This window comes from Rousettus aegyptiacus, unplaced genomic scaffold (genome assembly GCF_014176215.1).
Source record: "Rousettus aegyptiacus isolate mRouAeg1 unplaced genomic scaffold, mRouAeg1.p scaffold_m13_p_6, whole genome shotgun sequence".
NCBI lineage: Eukaryota > Metazoa > Chordata > Mammalia > Chiroptera > Pteropodidae > Rousettus > Rousettus aegyptiacus.
Window position 1 is genome coordinate 54,602,424 of NW_023416309.1, and position 19,784 is coordinate 54,622,207.

The 19,784-nt window shown below is 56.2% G+C and overlaps 1 protein-coding gene across 7 annotated transcripts in view; it reads left to right on the forward strand.

Moving 5' to 3' along the window:
- TACC2 (transforming acidic coiled-coil containing protein 2) overlaps positions 1-19,784 on the forward strand; it is a 176,283-nt gene that overhangs the window by 97,915 nt on the left and 58,584 nt on the right. The window contains exon 1 of one of the 7 annotated variants that reach the window (XM_036223914.1): positions 11,014-12,224. The exons of 5 other annotated variants lie outside the window; for them this stretch is intronic. In XM_036223914.1, coding sequence (XP_036079807.1) covers positions 11,764-12,224 — 461 coding nt within the window. In that variant the 5' untranslated portion in view covers positions 11,014-11,763. Of the gene's footprint in view, positions 1-11,013; positions 12,225-19,784 lie in introns of those variants that run through there. One more of the 7 variants, XM_036223913.1, reaches the window with a different exon arrangement.

The following is a 19,784-nucleotide window of genomic DNA, read 5'->3' on the forward strand; positions in this document are numbered from 1 at the left end:
TTGCTTGGCCGAGGCCCTGTTCGTCAGGCGCCTCCCCGTCAGCCTGCTGGCTTGGCCCCTTCTCCGCATCTCCTCCCGAAGGCCTCACTGTGTCCAGCCCCCGCCTACGCAGTAGGGAGCTGTGCTCCCTCTGGAGGGGCGAAGCATCGACGTGAGTTATTTGTAATTCTTCTGCACAGGAGATTGGTCCTCTCCCCCCTTTATTAATTAATTTGCTCGTGTATATCAGTGGGTGTCTTTCATGCTTCGGAGTATAATCCGACGCTACTTTATTTTGTCGCTTAAATTGCTCCAGCTTTGGCCATCGGCTGTTGACTTTAGGGCTTTAGTTTAAGAGCCCAGAAGCCCAGAGGCAGGACAGAGCTGTGGTCATATTCGCGTTTGCAAAGGATCTCTCTGACTGCCCGGCAGTTCAGGAGTGGTTCCGGGACTGAGCGGGGCCCCCACGCCAGGACGCGGAGCCTCGGGAGGGACAGCTGTGGTTTTAGGACCTTGGGTACACCCTCCGCTGCACCTCTGGGTATCGTCAGCTCCGCGGGCCACGGCTTGGATCCAGGGATCCAAATCGGTCTTGTCTTCCCCACTCCAGTGGTTCCCTGGAGGTTTTCAAAGCAAGTTTCAAAACTACTCAGATGACAGGTTCATCACGCCGAGAGAGAATGGTTATCGCCAGGCCGGGGCAGAGTCCGGAGGCCCATCCGCCCGCACCTCCAGCCGGGTTTCTCCTGTGGGAGCCGCCCGCCTTCTGTGTGTTTTCCCCGTGCACAGCGGGGGCTGTGGTCCCTGTCACATCTGTGGCTCTGTCGTCCCCTGTGGCTTTGGAGAAGAGCAGCGGGGCGGACCCGGTGTCTCAACAAAGAAAGCCAGGGGCAACATCTTATTACGGAATCGGAATCGACAGATGTTCTGTTCTTGCGAACAAGCCGGCCGACTTCCTGCTGCCTTCTCCTGCTTCTAATGGCTGCTGTGGAAATGATGCCACAATCCCATGTCGCTAGTGCAAACGGCTTTCCTCCAGGAGTTTTCACACCCCCTCCTCTCCCCTGTGGCCATCGGTAATCATTAGGCCGCAGCCTTGGGGAGAACAGATGTGACTTTGAGAGAGGCCGTGGGGAGCCAAGAGCACTTCCTCTGCTTCCCAGCCCTGCGCGAAGCAAAGAGCTTATCCTGGGAGAGACACTGTCCACCGCAGTGGCCACGCTTCCCACAGGCCGCCCGTCCCTCCAGCACAGTCCTACGGCCCCCGCGCTCCTCCCCGGCCTGCCGGGGCTGTTGGGCCAGCATCGTGCAGCGACCGTGTGAACTCTAAGAGGCTGAAGCCAGGCAGGAAATCTGATGATAAGGCATTTCCAGGAACACAAGTCGAAAGCCCTCACTCAGGCCAAGGCAGCCTCAGCTGACCACGGGGTGCTGGATCCCGGGGGTCAGAGGCAGGGCTCGTGGCAAAGAGTCTGGGGTGTTGGCCCGTGGGTCGGGCGGGACGTGAACCTGGGCAGCTGTCATCCCTGTTCAGAGGGGACACCCCACTCAGCCAGCTGGGGACATTGTCCCTTAGGAATTGATAACTTGGAAACCTGGCCAAGGGCTGCTTGGATCGACCTGGAAGAAATGAGATGGAGGAAAAAATGAGAAGCAGCTGAGCTTGTGCCGGGGGCGGGAGCTGGCTCCATGGTGCTGAAGCAGGAGGCCCAGGGGACACAGCCCTGAGAAACTGCACCCTGAATGCGGTGTGGGGGTGGGGCGGAGGCGGCTGGCCTTGGCCCTCCAGGGTTTGGGCGAGCGTCCCCTGGCCCTCGTCCGCTGTGGGCAGCCCAGAATTGCCCCCATCTCTCTCCCAACACTCCTCCCAGACTTGAGGACCTTTCCCGGGCAGGAGCAGGCGTGCGGCGACCTCTGTCCAGGCCGATGGCGCCCTTTCGCCTGCCCCCGAAAAGTCCTGCACAGCCTCGCTCTCTGCCACTCACAGCTCAGCGGTTAAATTTGTAGGTGGAGCTGGGACCATCCTTTCTGTCATAAAGACACTGGGGTTGCCGATGCTGACACGCTACTCTGAGAAGACGGGTCTAATCCGGCTTCTTATTGACAGCGGCCATGCCCCATCTCAGTCATTCCCCTGCCTGTAAGGCCCACTTCCTACAGGGCAGACCGGGGCTGGACGTGGTGCAGGCTGTCACCATCCTGGCCGTTCAAGCAGAGGTCACCCGGGCTGGGTCTCCTGCCCTTGGTCAGTCTCAGGAATGGGAAGCGGTGTTGGGCATCTGCTGAGCGTCCGATGTGTGCTGCTGGCTGGGCGTGTCTGGAAGCTTCTCCTTGCCAGCTTCAGCCTGAGGAGTGGGGGGAGGCTGTTACTGTAGTCTCCGAAGTCCACAGAAGGTGGCCTCCTCGGCCTGGGCGGAGAAGGCATGGAGAGGGCGGGGCCTTCTCTAGGAGGAGGAGGGAGGAGCGGGGAGGCCAGGCCCGGGCCCGGCTGGGAGAAGCTGCAGGCCTCCGGCATGTAACCCTGCCTGGGCTGCAGTCCCGGGAATCCGACCTGCAGTGGGGTTCAGGGAGGCGCAGAGGGTGCCGTGGAGATTTGAGGAGCCAGCGAAGGCACGGCTGGAAGTGCCCGGCACAGCACCCAGTGGTGGAAGGTTCCAGAGCCCTGAGGCCCTGGAGTTCACCCTCCATTCCTGGCTGCCACTTTATAATTTTAGATTTTGCGCTTCAGGAGGGTGCTTTCCTTCCAAACAGGTGTGTGCCTTCGAGCCCTCAGACCCAGCTGGCGTCAGGAGCAGGCGTGGTCACAGATGGGAAATAGAACCCCAGACCAAGGGGGGAGCGGGGACAGGGGCAGGCCCCGGGGAGGTGGGGTGGGAGAGGGGCTTCCCGTCAGAGCGCGCCCGGCCCGGGCCCCCCGCTGCCGAAGGTCCGGCTCCTTTGTTGCGCCCCGTTTCTGTTAGACCTGAGCTTAGAAGCTGCGCCAGCCGCCGTGGGGGAGTGCGACCCGCTCCGGTCGGACTGAGCCGGTCACGCGGTTTCCGTCGGTCCGTCCGCCCGCTCTGCACACACGTCCTGGGTTTCTTCGGTGCCACATCCCAGGGGTGATATGGTGCAGGGCCAGGGCCTTCGTGCGGGGCCTCGTCTGAGCCGTGCAGCTTGCTGGCGGGGAGGCTCTGTGGTCATGTCCATGGCACAGACGAGAAAACCGAGGCGTGGCGGGGTCAGGGAACTTCTCAGGGTCAGTTCGATAGCTCAGGTTAGCGAAAAATTTCCCCTATTGTCCAATAATCTTTGCGACTCAGGTGTCTGAAGAAGGGGGTTTAATTCAAACTTTGTTCCTGGGAACCCAGCCTGCCCCTCCCCGCACGGCATGACACACAGGAAAACCGTGCCTGCCGCTGGGGGGCCGCGGAGGGCAGGGGCGCGGGAGAACACGGCCCTGGGCTCCGGCCGCGATGCCGGTGGGGAGCCCGGGGCCTGGGGACTACTTCGCCGGTTCTCCCGAAGCTCTGGCCTCATTTGGAAAGAATTTGGGTTTCTGCCTCTCTCCTCGGTGTCTCTTGAGTACAGGTCTGTCCACACGTCTGTCCATCCATATGTCCACATATGTCTACATGGCTGGCACTGGGCGAAGCGTCGGGCATTCTTTGGGGCATGAAGGAGGCATGGCTTCAGCCTTCCAGGCACTGACCAGACCCAAACCTCTGCTTTCTTAGGCGAAATTGGTTGCTGGAGGTGCTGGGGCGGCGGCAGTGGGGGTCGGGGCGGGGGGAGCTGCCTTACTTTGAAGGGGTCAGAACAGGCCCTTGGGAGAGAGAGATTGATTGTTTTCACATGGACAAATAAATTCCTAAAAATCTGAGTATTTAGGGAAAATAATCCCTTGCCTCAGATACAATTATAAGCTAATCGCATCCCGTGATGAGTGGGCAGGGTGCACAGGGAGTTTCACGGAGCAGGGACCCTGGGATGGTTACGAAAGGAGGGGAATACTTCGAGGGCTCAGTAGTGCACAAGTGCACACACGCCAACACATGCACGTGCACACCCCTTCACTCGCTCTGCCCTCGGGCGTCATGCTAATTACGCTGTCACTAGATGCTCACGGGAGCTATTTCTGGCCCGACCGCTCTGGATTTCTGTTCTATCCCGAGCCTCGAGTCAGCAGTCCCGGGCCTCAGCGCCTGGCTCTCACGGCTCCGCTCGCGAGTAGGGCAGCCCCACGTCAGGCGGTGCCGCTGCCGGCTGGGCACGGCAGGTGGTTCGTTCCAGACAGGCCGACAGCCGGCTTGCCTGCACGAACAGGATGCTGCTCCTGGGGACCCAGTCCCTCCGCGTGCAACACGCAAGGACCAGAGGTTTGGAGCTTGGGCAGTTCTACCCTGAACGGCCCCCTCGGGGCCGCTGAGGGGGACCTCTCCCACTACAGACGGGCAGAACCTATAGTTCTCAATCTCTTTGTCCAGTCTGGCTTCAGAAACCAGCTAGGCAGCTGGGGGACCCCATCTCTGTTTATATCTGCAAGTATTCCTTAAAAGGTCCTATTCCTCATACAAAATAGCCTTTAAACCCAGTAAGCTTAAGCTCTACAGGGACTCAGTGGATTAAGACATCAGCATTCAAGCCCAGTGCAACACTTAAGTTCTTTCAACAAAGACTGAAACATTTTTCTAGTGCTTACGGAGTTTTCTGTACTTCTTGGAAATGATTCCCCAAGAAGAACAGCGAATAACACTGGTTATGTTTTTTCGAGCCCGAACAGAAGCAGTTACCTGGCCCAGGTGAGTCAGTCGGTTCTGTCTTCCCAGGTTTGAATGACTCTTGACTTTTTTTTTCTAAGTACGAGCTTGAACTTTGGAGGTCAGAGTTTTATGTGGCTAAATGTCTACCTTGGGCCACCCTGTTTGGTTTTTACCTATGGTCTTAAAGCTAGTTAATACAACTAGTTACAAGAAGGAGATCTGGGATTATGTGAAGAAAATTGTGACCTGAGAAAGGCCATTTAAAACAAAGTCACTTAATGAATCAGAATGTTATGGTCCCTAGTGGGAAAAATGTTTAACTGGAACTTTACCTTGAATAAAAAAAAAAAAAAGAAATGATACTTACGAAGAGGATTTGCTTCGAATTTAACAAAATGTAGACTTTAACGATAACCACATGTTAATGCTTAGAATAAGCAAAGAATTTCTGCCAAATTTTCGGAGTCGCGTATTCTCCACTTCACGTTGGCTCTTGCAGCCCAGGCGGAGTCACGTTTCCCTAAAGATATAAATGAGGGCTTAATCAGTTTCCTGAAGGCTCCTTGATTCTTCTGTCCTCAGGTCCTCTCTCCCTCCTCCTCCTCCTCCTCCTCCTCGCGAATTTCTCTCCTTCGGTGGCTCACAGGTGGCCATTTCTCAAGGGCTTCGGTCGGCCCTTGAGCAGCTCCCCGGGATCAGCTGACGTCATGGCGGCCTGCATCTCCTTTAGGTTTGTCATCTTGCTCTGTAGTTAGTTACCGGCGTTGCTATATCTGCCCCAACGGTCAACAAAATACAACTGGCAAGGGCTTGTGAAGCCAGGAGGCGTCCTTGCTTGAGGGAGGACCAGTCTGTAAGTGGTTGTTTCGTTAAAGAACCTCTTCCTAATGCTGACCTCTGCTTCCCCAGAGTGATCCTGTTACCATGGGGACGTGGATGGTGGGGACCATCGCTGCCGGATGGGGCAACTAGAAATATATCCTCTGGGAACTTCGTTGTTTCCTGATTGTGTTGATTGCTGAGGGGGCGCCAAGTCGACTCTGGGAAGTGCCGTGTGAAACGAAGCGTCGCATGGGTGGAAGGAAGTTGTCAAAGGCGTCACCGACCACATACACTGTGTCCTGGTGGAGGACACAGAAGAGAATGAATGTGTTGAGACAATCAGTCACGAAAAGACCTGCTCACCCATGGGATGGCCTTTTCTTTTTTTTTACTCTACTGGGTTTTATGAATTGTATAGTGAATCATGATTATTTCCCTTTTTGCTTTGTTTTTTGGGAAACTTAGAGCCTACTCCAGTAAGGGCCTAGGTGGGTATTTCCAGGCTAACGTCATCCTTTTGGAATTTTACCCACATTTTCTACCTGAGTTTCTTCTTTGCTCGCTTGAATTGCAGCTTACATCGTTTTTGAAATTAGATGGATATATGTATATGTGTGTGTGTGTTATGTAAAAAAAATTTTTTTTTTTAAGTTTTCTCAAGAATATCTCCTACGATTTCCACCTCAGATGAGATGGATTAATTTGGTGAAGAAAGAGATTTTGAGGCTCTGCCTTGGATGTGGTGTTTGTAGTACTGATTTCCTTTTCGCATGTGATGAGGCGCTCGACACTAATGTAACTTTTGCACAACCTTGGGGTTTTCAGAGTCAGCTGCCCTGCTTCCCTCCCTCCCTCCCTCCCTCCCTCTTTCCCTCTCTCCCTCCCTCCCTCCCTCCCTCTTTCCCTCCCTTAGAAATCAAAGGTGAAAATTTTATCCTGAATTCTTAATTTTAAAAATAAAAGGAAGTCTCATCTCTCTTTACTGACTTATTACTAGATCATTTTGGGTTGCCTGCCTGGGTCTAACAGTAAAATTCTCCACCCTCAGCTTCTGTCATGACTGCATTGAAGGGATCTTTCCCCGTGAAGAGTGGCCTTTGGAGCTGTTGTTGCTCGAAAGGAACTTCGGAAGGTCTTCTGTAAATATGGTGAAGGTGGGAGGGAGGAAGACATATAGCAGCCCTTTTCAAGGAGAGAGCAAGAGAACCTTCTGGAAAAGATGGGGTTTTACCTGAGCTTGTGCTTCAGCTCAGGAAAACCACTGAGACTCCCAAGGGTGAGCACCCGGGATTTGGGGTTGGAGCGTAGGAGATGAGCAGAATACCTGAGGCCCAGGAAATGAAGGGATCTGGCAAATCTTCTTCTTTTCTTCTACCTCTATTCATCATAAGATTGAAAAATTGCCAGAACCTGTTTTCGTGCCCTCGGGTCTCGTGTGCACCTGTGTTTGGCTGCGTGGAGGGCACATGGCATGGCGGGAGAGCTGAGATGCTGGGCACAGACACACAGATACAGCAAGACTCGGATGAGGCGAGGAAGTGCCAAGACCGGAGCCTGCCAGTGGTTCAGAGCACGGGAAGAGGTCTGCGGGCCGGGAGAGACTGACTGTGCCCCGGAGCCGGGACTGGGCCCAGGGGAGGAAATGAGATCGCTGGAGATGCTGGCGGGAGGAGGGGCCCCCTGAGCACGAGGTCACAGAGAGTCCCCCGGCCCGGCGTGAGTGCAGGAAGGAGTGACAGGCAGGACCACGGCCGGACACAGAATTGGGACTTTTTCCCGAAGGCAGGGACAGCTTTGGGAGCCAGGTTGAGTGACCTGAAAGCCACGTCTTCAGAATCCCAGATCTGAAAGAGGGTCCCAGGTCTGGGCCGTTCTTCTTGACCCTCAGCCAGGGCCTGTTTGCCGGTTGGCTTTGCCGGTCTGAAGCTCATGTTTACATGTGGTTGCTGAATCCAGGCCACACGTGAGGCCCGAAATCAAACAGCTCCCACTCTTTGCATCTTAGGAAAGGTGGGGAGCCAGCCTCTCAGTGTGCGGATATTCAGGAAGCGCTCGGTATGGAGTCGTGCGGCGTGGGGCTGCACTTTGGGGGCCTTCGATGGCGGAGCAAGTTGCAAGAGGGCAGCGATAGCACCCTCCCAGCCTGGAGCCTGCCTCAAGTTCGGGTCCCTAAAGACAAGGTCCGCGTGGCTTTGTCCACCCCCCCCCCCCCACTCGCGCCGCGGTGTGTTGGACGGTGGCAAAGGCCTTTGACTGGAAGCAGGACCCTGCCCAGGTCTGTTCTCCATCTGTATTTACTTTCTTCATGCTCTCCAGATGGATTTTTCTGTGATCTGACCTACTTTCTTTTAGCTTGTGCGCCTGGGCTAATTAGCAATGCAGGGGTCTATCGCTTGTGTTTGGTGAGCAACGCTGCTATGGCAACCGGAGCCTCCCCGAGGCGGGAGGCAAAGATAGAGCCGCTCAGATTTGTTTTTCCGGGGGTGTCAGAGGTTCTTCAGATTACTCACCCTTCTTGACCGTGCCTCAGTCCCTTGGACTTCAGTGGGATTTAAGAGTCTGTAGCACATAGTTTATCTTTTGGTTACAGGGACTTGGCAGGTTTGCTGATCTGTCTGGTGTGTGTCAGTAAGTAACTTGAGAATAGACTTAGCTTATTCCGTATTTATAGGCCAGGCACATGGTAAGCGCATTAATATATGTTGAATTGCTGAGTGTTTTTGAGACCCGATGGTGCCTTCCTTGATTTATCCAGGTTTCTAGGGTGTCCTGGGGACATTCAGTGGAGCTTTGGCAGTGGGCTTAGCCTACCTTCAGGGTTCTAGAATGTGCGTGCAGTGGTCAGAGGGGCTGTTTGAATTCGGGGTCTCGTGAGGGCCATGGTTAGAAGCAGGGGCGTCACCGGTTGATCTAGGAAGCAAGTGCTGTAGCGGCCCCTCACCAGGCGGCCAGGGTGGGGGCTGGAGGTGGGGTAGGAATGAAGAGGGGAGCGGCTGGCTTCGCGAAGGTCTCAGTAAGCAGGCGGAGCGACAGAACAGTCTGTGGTCTCGGCTCCGGTCAAAGGCTGGCCCCAGAGGGTGCCCGTCGCGGGTCGCAGTGCACGAGGGAGTGCTTGCAGTGCTACCTGCTTCCACGTTAATAATCTTAGAAGGAGCCCGTGCTTTCTCATTGTGTACACCCTCGCGATTTAACCTTTGTGGAATGATTTGGGGCGGGGAGAGGGAGGCAGGAGGGGGAGGAGGCGGTCAGCAGGCAGGCACAGTGTGGGGCGGCCTCGTCTCATCTGCAGTGCTGATTAGCACGGGTGGGGGGGGGCAGTGCATCTCATCTGCTCCTTTTGCTTTCCCTCGGTCCGACTTTAATGGTTTTTCTATCTTTGCCCTTTTTGTTAGCTGCTTTTCTTGGTCTTATACCTTAAGCAGGCTGTCTTGGCCGGCTGGGGCTGCTGTAACGAGAATGGCATGGACTGGGTGGCTCAAACAAAAGCATTTATTTCTCCCAGGGCCAGAGGCTGGACGTCCGAGATCGGGGCACCGGCGGGGCTGGGTTCCTGGCGAGCGCCGTCATCCTGCTTTGCAGATGGCCACCTTCTTGCCGTGTCCTCGCATGGCAGGGAGGGGTGTTACATGTCTCTCCTTTAAAAGGACATTAATCTCCTCCTGAGAGGACCCGCGTGACCTAAGCTAACCCGTAGTTACCTCCCCAAAGTCCCACCTCCAAACAGCAGCATCACGTCTGGTGTTAGGGCATCAACATATGAATTGGGGGGGGCACATTCAGCCCGCAGCAAGGCCCTTTTCCTCTCCCATCACCCCCCACACACACACACACACACACACTTTAGTTTCACAGCGGGCTGAATTACTAGGTGACCCAGCTCGTTTGACATTATGGGCAAAGGAAGTACCGGGAGGTTGAGCGGGGGTCTGAGAGGCTCTTTCATCGGGACACAGGCGCAGACTAGGGATGTGTGGGTTTCAGCTGTGTCCACTTCGGTGGTACCGACTGCACTTGTCGCTTCCCTGGTTCTTGGTCCTGTTTTTGGTATTGATGAGATGGCGCCAGCCTGCCACAGGAAGTGATACTATGCCATTCCGGAGTGGTCCGAGGGACTCTAAACAAGAGCACGTCACATCAGCGTCTCCTTATTTCTTTGTGGTCCTAAGAAGAAAACGTTTCTTACAAAGAAGGAAAGAAACTCCGTCCCGCCTGAGCGCCGATTAGGGTCCTGGCCGCGGGCTTTCACGGGTGTTATTTGATTTTCCCAGTGCCCTGCGAAGTAGATGCTTTCTCTCCCCGTCGGCTCAGGAAGCAGAGGCTCATTCTGCTTACGTGGTTATCTCACACAGCAAACGGGGGCGGAGCCGGGACTCGAACTCCCATCTCATTCCAAAGTCCTCGCTCGTTATTGCAGCAAACCCTTACCTATTAAGGGAGAGTCTGTGCTTTTGCATGAACAAAATGTTCCAGCCGTGATTCCTCCCCTCACCCCCACCATGTAGTTTCCTAGGGACAAGCCTGGCCGTGGGCCCTGTCTTTGGCACCCAGGGAAGGGGGTCACTTTTCTCAAAAAAATTAAGTCTAGGTGAGTGCTTCTGAAATTTTCGGCTCAATTCAGTAAGGTGCTTTGGACTCCCAGCCGCCCATGGGGCCCCAGAGGTCTGCCTTCTGACAGAGAAATGAACCCTCGGGGTGCCGAGAATAATGACAGGGTGACCAGGCCATGGGATCCGTGCCACCAGATGACAGCCAGAGCTGATGGTGAGTGATGGCTTCCCTGGAGGAAGTCTCATCTGGCCGCCCCTTGATAGTTACCTTCCCAGCGAAAGTGACACTGTCATTAACTATTTACAAATAAATGCAAAAGTAAACCTTCCCAGTGTTTCCTGGAGATTTCGTGTTGTGCCCTGGGAAACCATTTCGGTTTGCTGACTTCCTGTTCGACGCTCATCTTCGATTCAGCAGAGGAGAGTGGGCACACCTGAAGCTCTAGAACAATCCTGACAGTAGCCATAACCTCAGAAGTACCTGTCCAGGCATCCTGGCCCACAGCTTTGGAAAACAGTGTGTCGGTGGAAATTTCAAAATGTTTTGAGCATTTTAGTTTTCATGTTATTTCTCTTTTGGCCACAGTTTAGACACACTCAGGCCTACTACACGATAGGGTGGAGGAAGGTCGGGCAAATGTAGACGTTTTCGACTTCCCCACGAGAGGATCCACTTTAATTTGGTCGTGACTCTGTGTTCGGAGCTCAGAAAGCGGGAGAGGATGCTCAAATTTCCAGGTGTGCCCCAGACCTCCTGAACCTAGGAGAGGATGAAGTCCTCCAGCCTCCATGAGAAGGCCCAGGAGCCCAAGCCCGGAGGGTGTCTGAGCCAGCCAGAAGCCGGGTGGGGTGGGGGTGGGGGGTGTCAGGCTAGCTCGGCTTGTTGCCCCAGCAGGGGAATGGGGGTGGGTGCCCTGAGAGGAGGGTGTCAGGGACATTCCTACAAGCTCAGGCTGTGTTCAGAATCACGGAGATGGGCCCTTTGATTGCATGTGACCACAAGCTGCCTTTTCCGGTACACCCCTGTTGAATCATTAGGGCCCTGAGGTAGGTCTCTCAGCTTGCTTGGCCTCCCTCTCTGTGGGGAACCCATCTGGTGGCTTGAGGTGGGGTTGCAGACCCTGAAGCGGGCCCTGTGCCCCTTTCTCCCCAGCTTGCCCCAAACCCCCTTTAGCTCCCCAGTTGCGTGAGCAAAGGTGTCCTTGGAGGCCCGGCCTGGGGCCACTGTGGCCCCGGCGACCCCTGGTTCAGGCCTCAGCTGTTTCCAGGGCTTGGCCACTGACCTGGCCGCAGTGGGAGCCCGTGAACATCTTGCATGTTTCCCACCGCGTTCCACTGTTTACCTGCGCCTCCTGCAGGCGCCTGCCATGCCCCTGACCCCGGGGCGGGAGAGTTCGTTTCCTTCCTCCTGGAGGGACAATCCGCGGGGTGAGCCTGAGAAGAGCCCCCACTACTCGGTCAGCCGGGCCAGACCGCCACGCCCCTCCCTCCGGGGGCCCCAGGCTCCCCGGCCCGCAGACATTTGCATTTCAAAGCCACACAATGCCGGCGGTCGGGGCGCGGCTGGGGGAGGCGGTGTGGGTGCAGAGGGAGGGTCTTCGCTCTCCCTCCCCCCCATTTCCGGAGCCAGAGATGGAGCTTTGTGAAGATGCTGGCGTCGGGGCTGCTCGGTGATGATGACATCACCATGTCACACACAGGAGCCGGGCTGTGGGGGGCGGGGGCGGGGGGGGGGGGCCGGGCTCCGAGCCGAGCCTTTCAGACCACACCGGCGCTCGCGCTCCCTCGCCCTCGCGTGCGCCTGCCACAGTCGCGCACACGTTGGGCGCGCGCCGGCCCCGTTCGCGCGCGCACTTCCGCGGAGCTCGCTCCCGGGGCTCCGGATCGGGCCCCGAGCCGCCGCTCACTGCCGCCGCGGCCGCCACCACGGATGCCAGCGGCTGCTCCGCTCTGCAGTGCAGCAGCCGCGGCCGCCGGCCGGCCCGCCCCGGGCTCCCGGCTGCAGGAAGCGCGCCAGGACCGCTGGCCCTGCTCGCGGCTGGCCTGCTCGCCGGCGCGCAGCGAGGATGGGAGGGTCGCAGTCCCTGCCGCCAGCCCCAGCCTGTGACCTGAGCCAGGAGGCTTCCGAGGCAATGTAAGTGCGCCCGCGGTCACCCTGAGCTCCCCCCGGGGAGGAGCGGCTGCTTGGGCTTTGTTAGTGTCGCGGCTCCTGGCGCCTTGTGCAGCCTGGAGCTGGGGCTGGCCCCGCGTCTCCGCAGCCTTGCATGGCTTTACCTGGCGGCCGCTCCTGGCATTTTGGTTTCCTCTCTGGAATGGACATCCGGCAGCTCCAGGACACTTCCCAGGGGCAGAACGATCCCCTGGAATTCCGTTTCTGGTGCTCAGCAGTCCAGTGCAGGGTGGGGGCTGCTCCTGCCACCAGCGTCTTAGCTAGGCACCCCTGCCCCCCTCCGCGCGCACAGCGGTATTTCCTGCAAGGAAACGGCTGGGCATCTGCAAAAGCCTCTTGAGAAGAACCCTGGAGTGTGGCAGGCAGCTCGTGGCCCCAGAGACAGACAGGTTCAGGGGCCGCCACTCACAGGGCTGGGCAGCTGGCGTGCAGCATGGCCGGGGGACATGCAGCTGGGGTCGCCCAGGCATCCATGTACTCACTCTGGCGAGCACTGTCGAGGACAAGGCCGCTTGCTATTCTTAGTAAAGCCAGTGGAACAGCTTTGTCATTGGTCCGTTGGTCAAGGCAGGATTCGACTGTGCATCGATCCAGGAATCCTCTCTTTTCTCTAAACCACAGAGCTAACGTGCTCAGGAATGGTCTTTACCCTGGATGGGTGTTCACGAGAATCGCCGTTCCTCTACGGGCATCTCCGTTACCTACTCACCCAGGCATGTCTGGAGGGGGGACTTGGTGACTAGATCTGGCGGGCCGTGGTCCAGCTGGTCAGGCTCGTGTGCACAGTGAGCGTCCACAGTCCACTCTGACTCTCCTTTCCCAAAGAGAAGAACATGTTTCAGAGAAGAGCATTTTCCGGGGATTTAGGTGAGGAGGAGGTGGAGGTGGTCAACCGGTCAGTTCAGGAGAGCTCTTGTGGTGTAGATTAAAAGGTAGCAGGGACTGGCCGGGCTGCGCGCTGTAGTCGGGACGAGGTGCCATGTGGGGCTCCCTCCCTCGTCCCCCCACGCCTGGGCTTCAATGGGGAGCTGGCTCAGCGTGGTGATGTAATGCTAGGCTGAGCCTCATGGCTTTCAGGGCTCCGGCTCTTCAGCAGCAAACCTCACTCAGGAGCAGGTGCGCACTCACCATTTGTCTGCATCCCGGTAGCTCCAGAGAGCATCACACACGCCGGAGGCAGGGCATCTTGGAGGATTTTTTTTTTTTTTTAGCGCCGTGAGCCTATGCTTGCCCTGGTTGTCATCCACGTGTAGTATTGTTAGATGCGTGGAAATACGTACTATCAGGCAGGATTCACACCTTAGCAGAAAAGGACCGTTTCAACCTGGTTTTTTTTTGTTGTTTTTTTTTAAGTCCCTAAAAGGGAAATCAGTTAATCAGGCACTGGTTAGTTAGCTATCAGGGCTCATACCTGTCAAAGAGCTCAAGAGACTTTGGAAAGATAATGTGACCGTATGTTTGGGAAAATAATGCTTCTCAGCTGGTGGAAATTCAGCTCACCAGCCCTCAACATACTTGCCCTCTTGCCCAGTGGAGTTAATAAATGAACAGTATTCTTTTGGATGAAGCCTGAGTTTGGAGAAGTTCTGTTAGGGACACTGCCTTTTTGGATAAAGTCTCCTAAGATTCTGCCCTGTGGGAGTAGTAGCATTTAAATAAAACCCCAGGCTGATGGCCACAAGGTGATAGAAGGAGCTTATCAAATGTTGCAGGGCTGAGTTGGTCCTTATGTACCCGTGGGAAGGCCTCTCTCCCTGCAAGCATTACTTCAGAAACGTCTCTAAATAAATACACTTTCATTAAGGTAGTGTATTTACTCATTCACAAAATCCCACCCTCCCTCCCCCAACGTTTTTGTTTTTAAAAAACTGGAGAGAGAGGAAGTGCTTGAGGCCGGTGCCTTTCCTCACAACCATTCTTCTCTAAAATCTCATTTCTGCTCTCTGAATAACTGGGGCTTGCTGTTCTACTACAGACCTGCTCGTTTCCAGTTTGGAGGTTTAAGAAAAGTGTCTTAAAAGAGCACCCCTTGTCCGCACGGGCTCGAGTCTTTACGAGCAGTTCGTGTTTCCATGCGCCTGAAAACGCACGCACGTGAATGATACACAAGAGAGTGTAGCGTGGTCTGTGTCAGGAAGGACGATGCGGCCCGGGCCGGGGGACGGGGAGACCAGCTCCGTGCACACCTGCTGCGAGGCGCAGCCCGTGACAGCTGCAGTCCAGAGGGAACGATTCATTTTCCCCATTGGTCCCCTGTGAAAGGTGGATAAGGAGGGCCCGGGCCCTTGCCTTAGAGTGAAACCAGAGGACAGCGATGATTTGGGAATGCCTGTAGGAATTTTATTTTATTTTTTTAGTTCTAGGATTTCCTTCCTTAAGATCTCAGGGTTGGGGTGCTTTCGTTTCAGCAGCTTTGGTAGCCCCGGCTGATAGCTCTGTTCCGTACGTGGTGTGTGGTAGGGTAGAGAGGGAGAAAGATGGGGAGTCCTGGGTCTCCTCTTTGGGGAGTAGCAGCTGGGAGGCATATGGGATTAGGAGTTGGGACAGGGGATGGAGGTTCGAGCACTGATCAGTCCCTCGCAACTCCCAGGGTGGCCCACAGACAGCATCAGCTTCCCCTGGGGGCCCCGATTAGAAACCCAGATTCTCAGGCTCCAGCCCAGACCAGCTGAATCAGAATCATCATTTTCAGCCAGTGACTTGTAAAGATGCCCACGTGCTTTATAGGAAGAAAAGTTCGCGAAGCCCTGAGCTAGTTCAGTCTCTCTGTCCTGGTCCGTGAGAAACCACTGGCCACCTCTCGAGCTGCTGCTTTGCTGCCTGAGAAAGGAGTTCTGGGAGTGACAGTAGCCATTGTTCCCAGCTAGAGGAGAGACATAGCAGGCAGAGAAGCATTCCCATGCAGAATACACTCCTCGGCGTGGGCGAATGGGAGCTACCCGCAGGAAAGGGACAGGAAGTGCTCAAGTAAATGCGGCCTCATCTGTGGATTAGTCCCTCTGTTCCCACCTTCCGCCACAGCCCGCTGTGGCTCAGTTTCTGCTGAGCGAAGCGGTGTCGGGTACTTCGTCCTTGTGGCGGTGGAGACCCTTGTTCCAGGGGCTCCCTCAGCTTCCCAGCCACCGAGAGGCAGCGGGGGGGCCGCTGTCATCTGAGTAGAAGGGGTTGCTCTGTTGACGAGTTCAGCCTCCCTCAGCTCTGGCAGCGTTCACGTTCTGGGCTCTGGCAAAGCAGCCGCAGATAGGGAAACCCACACCCCTGGAGACCCGCGCGGATCAAGACAGGATGGCCGGGGGTTCGGGAGAAAGGAAGGATGGAGCAGCAGACCCTGGTGATGGATGAGACCAGCGAGGGCCGGCCGAACACAGTGGTTAAACACTTGGATGACTATAGCAGAAGGATGGGGCATTTGCCAAGACAAGCACACTGGATGCGGAGCGCGTTTGCGGGGAAGTTTATGTTTGAGAAGCAGGTGGGATCGGAGTTGTAGCTGAGGGGCCAGGACCGGGGAAGAATCCGGAGCCCCACCTCACTGGACGAGGTGGTTCCATGGGGGCAGGGGCGCCCCCGACCGTCCGAGGTCGCAGGCGGGAACGTGGCGGTTTGGTCGCTTTCATCCACGCGTGGCTCCTGACTCCGTCTCTCGGTCCGGGGGCTACTGAGAGGTTCCGGTGACCGATGTGCCCCACCTGCCGCATAGGATTTCTCAGGGGCGAGCCGCCACACCTGTGAAGACTGCGAGGAGGCGAATGCTCCCGCCGGCAGCAGAAGTCGGGGCGCCGCGCCTGAGCGTGACCGGGGTTTGGGTCCCTCGGAAGGCCAGGAAGGGCCTCTGGGGCTGCTGGCAGGGCTCGCTCTTTAGGCCTTGTTTCTGGAGGCAGCTCCTGGCCAAGTCATTTCGCTTCGGTGGCGCTGTTCCGGACGTGGGCTGCAGACAGCTAGCGGCTCGGTTCCTGGAAGCAGGTTTCACACTGGACGTCGTCGTTGGACAAAATTAGTAGAGCTGTCCCCCCGCCCCCCCCCATCAAATATGATAGTGCTAATAATATACGGAATCAGCTATAAAGTTTTCTGTAGAATGGAAGTTGCCCGGGTCTCAAAGGGACTATTTGGGGGGCTGTCTTCGTTTAGGCTGCTCTAACAACATACCGTAGCGTTTAACATGGCTTAAACGACAGACATTTCTCTCTCATAGTTCTGGAGGCTGGGAAGTCCAAGGTCACTGTGTTGGCAGGTCTGGTGTCTGGTGACCGCCCACTTCCTGGTGTGTAGGTGGCCATATCTTCTTATGTCCTTGCATGGGGGGTGGGGGCGGGGGGAGAGAGAGGGAGAGAGACAAGGTCTTTCCTGCTCATCCCATTAGGAGGGCTCCACTCTCGTGACCTAATTACATTGCAGGTCAGACTTTCAACGTACAGATTTCGAGGGGACACAAGCGTAGAGTCCATAGCAGGTGCTTTTTTCTTGGCTGCCATTCCTAGCTGCGTCCGACACGGCCCCTGTGACCAGGTGCCCGTGTCCAGAGGATCCTGGCCTTTACTCCCTGCTCTACGTGACTTATCTGAAGGTTTTCTCTAAGGCGGGCTGAAGGCAAGAACATTCGAGGCGCTCAGGTAGCTACCGGTTGTCCAAGGGGTCCTGCCATCTCTGCTGGGGCACTGGGGTGGGACATTGCTGACGGTAGGGGGAGCAGCTGGGACCGGGGTGCTGATCGAGTGACCGTGGGCAAGTGTTACGTGCAGGTCAGTGGCTTCTGGGCCAGTCTTTTCCCAGTGACCCTTCTGCCCCATCCTCATGTTTCTTTCTACTGTCTAAAGCCTGTTTCTGTGTCTGTAGTTTTGGTTGCCTAGGAACCACTTTAGCCCGAAATGTGATTGGCTGTTCTTGACAGATGGATTGCCTGAGCCGGCCAGCGTGCCAGAGTAAGCAAAGGATGTCGAACAATTCCATCCGCTCCCTCTAAGATGAATGATGAGGACTTAGGTATTGTAAACAGTTGTTCCATGAAAACCAATTGTGCGTGGACCGATGCTTTTGTTTGCGGTTGGACAGGAGTCTGGGGGAGACTGGCTGGCCACAAAGAACTGACTTAGAACTGCTCATACACGTCCATCCTGAGCTGCAGGCAGTAACCAGCATGACGCTGGTTCTGTTCATATTTACAGATTCCCTTCAGCAGTTGTTTCTGGGGAGCAGGTGTGTGCCGTGTGCATCCCCACACGTGGGAGCTGCTCAATGCTCAGCGTCCACGCCGGGAGGAGAAAGCCCTCGTCCCTGCCTTGCTGAGTAGACCGCGATGCTTTGCATTGTAGAAATGTTATGTCCGTCAATCCTATGAAGCAGGCGCTTCTGCCCCCATCTTATAGATACGGAAACTGAGGCTCCTGATGGCTCAAACCAAGAGGGCAGTGCGTTTTCTCTATGAAGGCCTGGGTGGCACATGTTTTAGACTCTGGAGCCCATGCGGTCTTGGTCACAACCGCTTGACTCTGCTTTTAGGGAACGAAAGGTGCCACAGACCATTAGTAAACCGGTGTCCTAGTGAGACTCCATTTACAAAAGTGGGTGGCGGGCTGCAGTCTGCGGAGCCCTGGTCCCACGGCTGGCGCCCCCTTCCCTCGCGACCCCACGGCCGTTCCTCAACGCGTGGGACCCCAAGTCTTTGGCTTGAGCCCCCGTCTTTGTTTCTCTGCTACCTTTCTCTGAGTCGTCTCGCCCGCGCTCGGGGTTTTCACGCGTATCATTTATTACGCAGAACGGCCCCCCTTTTTTCTTTTGCTCTCATCTGAGCCCCGTGCTAATCCAGCTGCCTCCTTCCTGTCTCCTCCTGGGTTTCTGAGGGGAGCTCAGGCTTAATGTCTCCAAAACAGGGGAACCGATGACCCTTCCCCTCTCAAAAACAAAACAACGTGCGTGCGAACTAAGCCGGTCCCCGCCACCGTTCCCTGTCTCGGCACGTGATCCCTCATCCACCCAGCTGCTCCCGCCGGAAACCTTTTAGTTAAATGCTGTCTTCTCCTTTTCCGTCGCCTCCCTTTTCCCTAAAACAGTGCAGGTCATGATCCTTCCATTGCTGTTAGTCCGAAACGCAGCCTCGGCCGGGGCCTGCATCTCTGCCCCCTCGTCCCCTCGTCCGCGGCTCTCTGACCACACTGGTACCTGTCCGTTCTTGGAAGATGTAATGCTCACCTGCCTCGGAGCCTTTGCACTTGCCGTCGGCCAGCAGAACCTCCTGCGAGGATGGGGAGGTTCTCTCTAATCTGTACCGTCCATTGTGGGAGCTGCTAGTCACGTGTGCCTGTTGAGCGCTTGAAGTGTGGGTTGTGCATCCAGGAAACCTAATTTTAAATGTTGCTGAATTTTAGTTAAAACGGCCGTGTATGACAAGTGGCAATTGTCTTGGACGTTGCGGTCATTTTCTTGCTTGCGTTCTTCTTCGTAATGCTCAGCGCAATCTGGAATTGTTTGCTTGGTCTCTTTCAACGGTTATTGTTGGAGTGTAAGCAACAGGCGGGCATTCTGCCTGTTTCTGCTTGTGTCCTAGCGCCTAGCACAGTGCCTGGCATGTAGTAGGTACTCAGTAAATAGTGCATTGGCTGAACACGTGTGTGGACAAGTGAATGACTGTCTTACCAGCCAGAAGGGTCATAGGCACGTTCCCCATGCTGGGCGGGCTGTGCTGAAGCCCTGCAGTTGAGGACTCGGAGGGGCGGGGAGAGGCTGGGCTGGATCTCGGGCATTCAGATGCTGGGGCCTGACTCAAGGCCACCGCTTCGGCGCTCCACCTGCTCGTTGCCACTGTGTGGTGTCACAGGCTCCTGCCGGTGTTGCTGGTGCCCCTGGTTAAAGGAAGCCGACCCTGCCTAGGTGCTCTTGGGAGCTTCCCAAGAAAGACTGCATCGCAGGCTGCAGCTGACGAGCAGGTCTCTCGGGCGACAGTTGGAGCCTCGCGCCTTCTCACACACCGCAGCCCTGCCCTCTCCCCTTCTCCCCTCCCGGACCGTTTGCTCTGCTGAGCTCTGAGACTAGGAAGGCGGGCCTCGGGCACAGTCTCCCTGGCTGTGCAGAGCGAGCGCTGGTGTGCTGGACTTCTCGCAGGCTCTGTACCTGCCCACACGCCTCGCCGGGAAGAGCACGTTCCCTCTGGGTCTGCTGCTTCCGTGTTTCTTCTGCTTTCTCCTTAAATGGAAGCAGCAGCAGCTACTGGCCCTGGGCTGAGGGCGGGGGCGGGCGAGTGGAGGCAGGGGTGGGGGCCGCCCCTCTGCCCAGGGTTCTGTGTGCTCCAGCCCTGCTAAGAGGCAGCTGGAAGTAGGCTGTGTCCTGAGGGGCAGATGGTAGTAGCTGTATGTCCTTGGGGTGCTGACAGCCCAGGCCGGCTGCTGGGCCCCTTTGCCGTCAGCACCTCGGTTTCACTTACACCAAGGTGTTCATGGGGTTTCAGAGCCTGAGTTGTTAGAGCTGGAAACATCAGGACCTCCGAAAATCACACACGGGCCTTCTTCTTAACAGAAAGTTGTTTTAAAT